The sequence below is a fragment of the Ursus maritimus genome, unplaced genomic scaffold (assembly GCF_017311325.1).
Source record: "Ursus maritimus isolate PB19 unplaced genomic scaffold, ASM1731132v1 scaffold_21, whole genome shotgun sequence".
Lineage (NCBI taxonomy): Eukaryota > Metazoa > Chordata > Mammalia > Carnivora > Ursidae > Ursus > Ursus maritimus.
In genome coordinates this window covers 6,850,185-6,859,033 of record NW_024424564.1, presented here as the reverse complement: position 1 = coordinate 6,859,033, position 8,849 = coordinate 6,850,185, and the positions used below count along the sequence as shown (strand labels likewise).

The window sequence follows — 8,849 nt, the reverse complement described above, 5'->3', positions numbered from 1 at the left end:
CAGCCTGATCATGTTGCCTGTTTTTTTTTTTTAAATGGATGTAGTCCGTCAGAGGCCTAGAACCCCAAGTCTCATTTTCAAGTTAGTTAATATCACACCAGTGTAAGGTCATCCACTTTCATTTAGAGGGACATGACCCTTACACAAGAGATTTCCTGGGTATGTCAAAGACAAAAGATCAGCACAATGCATCATCCCTGAGAGGGGACTTCATCAACAGGCCTCACTTCGGCTGCACACCCAAGCAGCAAAAAGAAAGCCACTTACCCTCAGGAGCACACCTGATAGAGATCTTATGAATATGAAGAGTGTACCCACCAGTCACCTGAATTGGGTTGCAAATATCCTAGAGCTGGAGATGTCCTGGGTCACATCGTAACTTCCTTTAAGATACGAATGCTGAACAAATCATGTTGTTTCAGGACTCTAGGAGGAGTGCTCACTTGTGTACTCTCTCTTCCCCTCTCTCTCTCTCTCTCTCACACACACACACACACACATTTTGATATCTAGCCCAGTCCTAGCTCTCCAGCTTCTTTTGCTGAGGACTAACCTTGATAAAATGACTGTTCTTTTTTTTTTTTTTTTTAAAGATTTTATTTATTTATTCGACAGAGATAGAGACAGCCAGTGAGAGAGGGAACACAAGCAGGGGGAGTGGGAGAAGAAGCAGCAGGCTCATAGCGGAGGAGCCTGATGTGGGGCTCGATCCCATAACGCCGGGATCACGCCCTGAGCCGAAGGCAGACGCTTAACCGCTGTGCCACCCAGGCGCCCCTAAAATGACTGTTCTATTTTTAATTATAGAAGGCAGGTTTTCCATCTACTACACAGAAACAGACAAAAGGCTACTTAAGAAGAAGGAGCCTCACCAGGATTATTTCAAAGGTATATTGACCATATTTTCCAAAATTGAAATGGAGACATATGGCTAGTAGAATGGAATTTGCATTGTTTTTGGCTTTCCAGGACCGTTTTGGCACTTTAGATTAAGCTTGGGGAATTTTCAATGTTAGGAATCCCAACTACCCAAGGTAGAAGCCAGAAAATTCCTTCTCTACTATGAGAAACAAACTGAGGGCCTCAGAGGGGAGGGCGGTGGGGGAATGGGATAGGCTGGTGATGGGTAGTAAGGAGGGCACGTATTGCATGGTGCACTGGGTGTTATACGCAACTAATGAATCATCGAACTTTACATCAGAAACCAGGGATGTACTGTATGGTGACTAACATAATAAAAAAACATTAAAATAAAAAAAAATTAAAAAAAAAGAAAATTCCTTCTCTGCCTTGCTAATGTTCTTACAGGGTGCTGGTATATGAACAGAGGGAGCTGACAACTAGACACGCCCACATGGGACTCTAATTCTGGAGCGAGGGATGTGAGCAAGTAGGCGCACACGGAGAGTGGAGGCAGGCTGAGGTCTTTGGATCTGCGGGAGAGGCAGGGCAATGGGGTGTTTCCCAGAGCAATCCTATATTCTGACTTGCTCATTCATTCCTGTGGGGCAGCCTCTAAATCCAACTCTGGTCCTAAAATGGTTCTACCTGCCTTCAGGTAAGCCTTCCAGTCAATGACTTCGTTCAACATCATTCCATCATGTTTTAGGAAAATGTTTCCTTTAACAGGTGGTTTTTTCCCCCATTCATTTGTCCATATTTAAGGATTTCTGCAAACAATACCCAAAGTTTAATCAGGAAATACAAAATAAACACCGAGCATATTCATGTAACAGAATTCTATATACCAGTCAAAACGGAAGAAACTACTTGCATGTAACAACATGGATGATTCTCACAAACACTAATTTCAACAGAAGGAGCCAGACAGAAAATCTACAAGTTAGGAGGCCATTTCTAGAAAGTTAAAACTATAGGCAAAACCAAACCATGGTGTTATTCGTGAGGATGTTAACTCTGGAGAGGCACAAGCCGAGCTTCTGGGATGCTGATACTGTGCTGTTTCTTGAGCTGGGTGGTGGATACAATAGAGTGTTACTCTGTGAAAACTCTTACACTAATGATTTGTGTACTTTCCTATTTGTATCTTACACTCCAATAAAAAGTTCTTTCCTCTTGACTTATGTGTCATTTAAAAAAATTCCACATCTCTTATCAATATTCAATCCAGCACATTGCTGATAGTTTTTACAAAACTATTTATTACGTATTGATAGACCTCAAGAGTTAGTTGTTTTTTTTTAATGTTTGAAGAAAAAAATATCAATACATGGGGAATTCTAAACATAGTCTATACCTAAGGATTGCATTTCGGTGTATTCAAATGAAACCAAAGATCAGCTTGACAAGGTTTACTATGCCGAAGAATCCATTTCAGGAAAGATTTCAATATGGGGAGTGTTTAGGAGGCTTGCTTGCCTTCTCCCAATCCCTCTCCCTTACTACACAGGGGTCTCCAAATCGTCCTCTGAAAATCTCCAGCTTCATGATCAAGGCCCTGTGCATGAAGTCTCATTTTCAGGTTCACAAATAAAAATTCAAGTGAAATAAAAACGTTAAAAAAAACAAACAAACGTAGTTTCCCACCATCTAATGCAACTCAGCTCTCTGGGGGGAGGGGCGGCGGTTAACAGTGATTAGAAAAAGAAAGGAAAGGAATAAAAAAAAAACCCATTACCGAGAATCACACCATATTGGAAGAAGACAAAGGCAGTCAGAACTATCTTATTTATTATAAAGATACACCGTGAAGAACAGACCTGACTGTATACTGAAGCCTGGAATGGTACATGCCAAAATGTACAGTACTATACATAAAAGTGCATTGTCACAACAGATTAACAAAACATTTCTTTTCTTCCAGAACTGTAAAAGCATCCCCCCTATTTCCGCCTCAGAGCCGAGGGACTGTAACAGAGGCAGGACAGAGCACAGGCGACACACGTGGGCGGCAGCAGCTCAGAGCGGGAGGGGGGACGCGGGGACACTGCGGGTGGGAAAGGCACAGTCACGGCTACCAGCAAAACGAGACAGTCTGATGACCGACAAGGATGCAAGACAGACGATACTGAGCACCGAGGCACAGGAAGGGGCACGGAGAAGCAGGGGGAACGCCAAAGTTTCCACTCAAGTGGGCAGTAGGAATTGGGGTGGGGAGCAGGAGCGGGGTGGGGCGGGTGGACAGGGCGACAGTAAAAAGCAAGGCTAAAACTCCTCTAAAATAGAAAGGCACTTTCACGTGTACATACTACAGATGTACATCGACACAATTAGGTAACAGTCACAAGCGGGAAGCTACCAGTACTGTAATTGATCAAACCGACAGACAAGGACAATACTGATTTAATTACTGGGCAGGAGCCGCCCTTGAGTCCGTAGGTAAATAGCAGTCTCTCCTGTTACACAGCCACTCACTATACTTTAAACGTCTAGAATAACCATCACACTACACATCGAACTTGGATGAATGCTCTAAAGGGGGCATTCACAAATGCACGGTTTATATATTTTCTTTTACTAAACAGTTTCTAAGATAAGCATTATGGAACCCAGTACAATTATTTAAACATACAAAAGTCCCTATGTAATTTAAAGATACAGGTACCCATCTCGATTATACCACATAGATTATTTATGTTTTTAAAGGAAGTATACTAGGGTAAGTGAAAGCTCGATTTCCAGTTTGTTATTCTGATCTGAACGGAGGGGTGCCAAAGTCACCCTGCACCCAGCCTGACACCCCAGGCCGGCTGGAGGCTGGGTTTTCAGCTCAGGGGATGGTCTGGAGTGGGGAGCTCTACTGTACACACGGGTGAGTCTTTACCTCTAAGTCGCTCCACGCTGCGGCCTCAGTGGTGGGTAACTCAGAGCGAGACTCAGTCCCAAGTGCTTTTCCTGCAGTCGTGGCCTCTCACTACTGTGGAATAAAATGAATGTGATCCCAAATCTGAAGTCTTCTAAATCCTTAACAGACCTCTGGGCTCTTTATTTATTTTTTTAAAGTTTATTTAAATTCCAGTTAGTTAACATACAGTGTGGGCTCTTTAAATTTTAGAGGCTATAATTATCATATTAAAGTTTCTTCATTTTGTAGACCCCGTGTCATTCCCAAAGCTGAGGAGACCACTAACCTTCCCACTTGTATCTTTTCCTTAATTATAAGGCCATTTTGGGAATGGCAAAAGTACAAAGAAAACTCTTGACTGATACAATGTGACCTGCTCTCTCTATCCACTGAGGGCTGTTCGTGCTCACTGCAGTAGATTAAGTGGGACCCAGCTATAAATTATTCTATGGATGGCTCAAGGAGCACCAAAGTCAAATTACATTGCATGAAAATGTGCAAAACTGTTGAATGATAGCGTTGACCCTGAACATGAATATAGAGCTCTGCAAAGGGCCACTAGACTGGTTCAAATAATTTACAGAACACTCATCAGAAAATCTGTACTAAGCACCTTTCTTTCTCTCCTAACGATCCTCTCCCAACACCCTGACCCAAACCAAAAGGTCACCTTGGTGAGCCTCCCTCAGTGAGTTCTGTAGATGGTTCATGAGCAGCTGTATCAGCTGTGAATATATATTCTTGTGTAAGTGCAGTCTGGTAATCTCTGGAAAGCCATCCTTTGCCCATCATCAAAATGACCCTTCCCAAACTGGGCATGAAGAATAATATGATCCTTGAAACTGGGGCATGACATCTCCGGATCCTTTCCTTTCCGCCCGTCCCTCGCACCTTCCCTCCCCCCCTGCACTACACCTGTGGCTGCAGGGAAGGCACGTGCCGGGGAAGCCTCCAGCTGCAGCAGGTTCTAATGAGCTTACAGGGTGTCATTCTGGATCCTTTGGGAAGTGGCCACCTTGTCTTATCCCTGGAATCTGAAGACTCTTACTAAAACAAAGTAAGAAAAGGTGAGTCCTTACTCACTGTGAGGTCACATCCTTCCTTGGGAACTGGGCGGGGGGCGGGAGATGATAGGAAAAAAAAAAAAGGCTTCAGGGTGTCACCAGGGGTAGAGGGAGAAAAGAGACAGACACACCCAAGGGAGTGCTGGGAGAGCATCAGAAGTTTCCTGCAAGAAGGCGCAGCCCCTGAGGCTCTAGACCAGCACGTCCTCTGCTCCTGACAGCAGCAGAATCCTAATTTGGGGGCTGGAAAGCCAACCCTCATTTCATCAGAGGCGTAAACACTGAAGAGAGGAGACACTGGGCAGGATTACCAGAGAGAAGCCTGAAGACACAAACTTGCAGGAGCAAGGTCTAAGTTAAAACTTGTAAAAGACAGCTCCTCTCCCCATAATGAATTCAACATGCCTCTGCCCTTCTGATGCCCTCTGTTCACACCTTACTCTCCTATCAAAGATGGAAAATAGCTTTAAAGAAATCCTTTTTATTTCAATTTCTAAAATATTTAAAGTCTCCCCTCCCCCCTCCATTATTTCCATTTTTATTCTCTGTTTCTGTTTCTCCATATAGCAACAGAGAATTAGAGGTCAAAGCGGAATCTGGAAAGAACTGGGAGGTTATTCAGGAAGGTCTGAATTTCCTAGGAATTTGGGAAGATGGTTTGAAAGGGTTGGTGCTACTGAGAGCTCAATCCTGGCTGAGTCTCCATGGTGTCTCGAGTTGCTGAGGGACCACTAAAGCTCAAGAGAAATGGTGAGGGGCCGGACAAGACGCTGAGCTGGGCATCGTTTTCAAAATGGGCAAAGAGGATGCTTCAGAAAATTCAAAGATTTAAAAGCTAACCATACCTGGAAATACTTGAAAAAAAATTCTCCATTCAATCCATTTGTGAAATTAGGCCACTGGCTAGCAACCAGAAGTGTGACTTTGAAAGGTAACCCTACCTCATTAATTTATTTTCTCTCTGCATTAGAATGATTAGACTGGCAAACTAGGGAGAGGTGACAGTAATGATCTTGATTTTGAGTACAGATCCTCATTCTTTCCTGCAGGAGGCATTCGCCGGTGGGTTAACAGATTCAAGTCCATACTTTGTCACTCGCAGATGGGCAGGCCAGTGGAAGGAAATCAATAGTGGTCGAGAGGGGTTGGTCTGGGCCATCCATTTTTCTTTAAATAAAAAAAAAAGTCTCTTCCTCAGTAAGTTCAGTGACAGAGTCGATAGGATGACATAAGCTGCTGCTGGTGGGAGTGCTGATTTGTACCTTAAGAAAAACAACCAAATTCAAAGCAACTTTTTAAGACGGAGGGAAAACATAGAGAAAACTCTTTGCGCTAGATGTCAGAGAAAGAGGGTCCTCACAGAGCTCACCTGACTATCTGAGTTCTGTGGAGACCACGTGAAAAAAAAAAAAAAAGGAAAAAAAGGGAAAAAGTAACGGCTCCAGGGTGCCAAAATGGAAGGCAGTCGTCCTGGAACCGGCAGGTGCCCCTCCCCCCGGCCAGCAAGGCGCGTCCTGCGGTACCGTAGCCGGTTCTGGGCGGGCTCAGAGACGAATGGAGAGCAGAGCTGGGGATTCCGCTCGGGTTCCTCGGGCCTGTGCAGCGTGTTTGAAGGACCCGAGGTCATGCAGCCAGAAGGGAAGGCTGAGCGCGCTCCGTTTCCAGGGGGAGAACATGGCGGCGCAGGGGAGCTAGAGCTATTCCCTAGGCAGTTAGTCACAACAGATCTCTGGAGGAGTCTGTGGAGTCGTGTAACCAGGAAGCCTTTACAATTAGACTGTTCTAGTCCTTTGTGAACGCGGGGGATGGACTTGGGAATCTTCGGGGACCTGATCAGGCTTGTGGAAGGCGTCACACCGAGAGCTCTGGAGGATTCTCTCTCTCTCCTTTCCTAGGTTCAGCTCGAGCAGTAACTGCGGGGGTTCTGACCCCCCTTCCTCTGAGCTTTTAACCTGGACCCAAGGGAAACGACTCTTAGGAAAGAAGCAACCATCCAGCTCATTCAGGCCGTGGGCTGCAAGCCCCCCGGGAACGTCCCACTGCACGGAGTCTGAGGTGCTCACGGTCAGCTGCCACACGATGCCGTCAGCGCCCTTCGGCCATTACCCCAAGTGCCACAGACCAACACTGGTGTTAGGACAAGCCTGGAACTCAGATTCTTGTGCCTTCGGATCCAGGCGTTTCTGACTCACTCGGGCTACACTAAACCCAAAGCACTAGACCACGCAGAGAGCGGAGCGGTGTTGCCTTCATTACAAATGGTGCAGCATTGGATTTTCAAGTAAATCTAAGTGTTTCTGTTGTCTTTAAAATGACATAAGATATGTCCAGTTATTAAAAAAAAATTACAAAATACAAATGCCCGTGTTAATTTAGCTAGTCTCAGACATTACATTCGAGAACATAGAAAAGCCAAAAATCTCCAGTTATAAGCACAAAACTAAGGAAAGTTATGGATCACCGACTTTTGTCACTGATCCGTTTCTTTTAAAATCACCACCCCAGATGACCTTGCCCCGCTGGTCTTCACATTGTGCAGGACTTGTCTGTTGGACCTTGGGAAGGTGGGGCGGGTCCTACGGTAGGGTTTGTTTTTGGAAGAACAGCAGGTTTGGGCCGCAGGGCTGGGGGCTTCAGCTGCACACCCATTCTGGGCGCCACCATAGGCTTGAAAGTACTCATTGTGTCACTGGAGGAGCTGGTGCTCCGTCGAATCTGTGGCTCCGAGCTCCTGAGGGCGACGTTGTGCAAAGGGCTGAGAGACTCCGTGGAGGTGGCGGGGGTGGGAGCGTTCTTCACTTGTTCTAAGGTATCCAGCACCACGTCGGGGGCATGCTTTGCGGTACTCTGTCTCTCCAGTTCTCGGAGTTCATTCAAAGCAGTGTTCATCGTCTCCTCAATATCCTGTTGAAGAATAACCAGAGAGAGAGAGGCAGAATGGACCGGTGATTAGTACTAATGTACAGAGACCCTTACACTTCATTTCAAAGCAGACGGGCCAGCAAAAGCAGTAATGTTTTACCTTCACCGTCTGTAGAATGTATACACGTCATGCTGTCTCAAACAATTATTTTGACCCTGCATGTTCAGGAGACCGAGATGCAATGCTGCATGGAGCCATCCAGCAAACATCGGCCATCCTCAGGTGCCAGGCAGCCTTCTTGTGCTTTCTCCCTTACACGCTGATTTACTGTACAGAATTCTATTCCAGCTTATGGTTACAAGATAGCTTCCAATTTAGACACTGCAACAATTTCTCAAGAAATAGATGGCAACGGGAATGAAAAGCAGGCTTCTTTCATTCATTTGACAAATTATTTTGAGCACTTATTATGTGCATGGCTAACTCCTAGCAGTTCTTCAAAATTCAGTTTAAGCCTTCTCCTGATGCTATTGTCCAGGGGATCTCAGTGGAAGCGGTGTTGCCCCATAGAAGGCATTTTTTGTAATATGCTGCATGTGTGGTTACTTCCTTTTTTTTTTTAAGATTTATTTATTTATTTGAGAGACAGAGAGAGAGAGTGTGAGCATGAGTTGGGGGAAGGTCAGAGGGAGAAAATCTCAAGAAGATTCCCTGCTGAGCGTAGAGCCCGACATGGGGCTCGATCTCACTACCCATGAGATCATGACCTGAGCTGAAATCAAGTCGGTCGCTCAACTGAGCCCTCCACGCACCCCTTTGCATGTGTATTTTTAAATGGCACAAGAATGGGGTGGCGTTATTGGCATTTGGTAGGCAGGGGTCACACACACCAGATCTGTTGCAGTATCCCAGATAATTTACATGCAATGAATTGTCCTGCATCTTGTTCAACTTCTGAATGTCCTTCAGACATTGATGTAGGTGAAAACCTGAGCCCTGACCCTACCCTCTCTTATATCAATATGCATTTTTAATTGTATGTATGGTAATTATATATGCAGGTGAAAGCATCTTACTACTTTGTCTTCTAGCAGAGTCAAGCATTAACTGAAGAATG

General features: G+C 45.2%; 1 protein-coding gene across 1 annotated transcript in view; it reads right to left on the bottom strand.

The window, feature by feature from the left end:
- Nucleotides 1–2,674: 2,674 nt before the first annotated feature.
- SRGAP1 (SLIT-ROBO Rho GTPase activating protein 1) overlaps nucleotides 2,675–8,849 on the bottom strand; it is a 259,904-nt gene continuing 253,729 nt past the window's right edge. Inside the window, exon 22 of the mRNA XM_008684244.2 lies at nucleotides 2,675–7,773. Coding sequence (XP_008682466.1) covers nucleotides 7,396–7,773 — 378 coding nt within the window. The 3' untranslated portion in view covers nucleotides 2,675–7,395. The remainder of the gene's footprint in view (nucleotides 7,774–8,849) is intronic.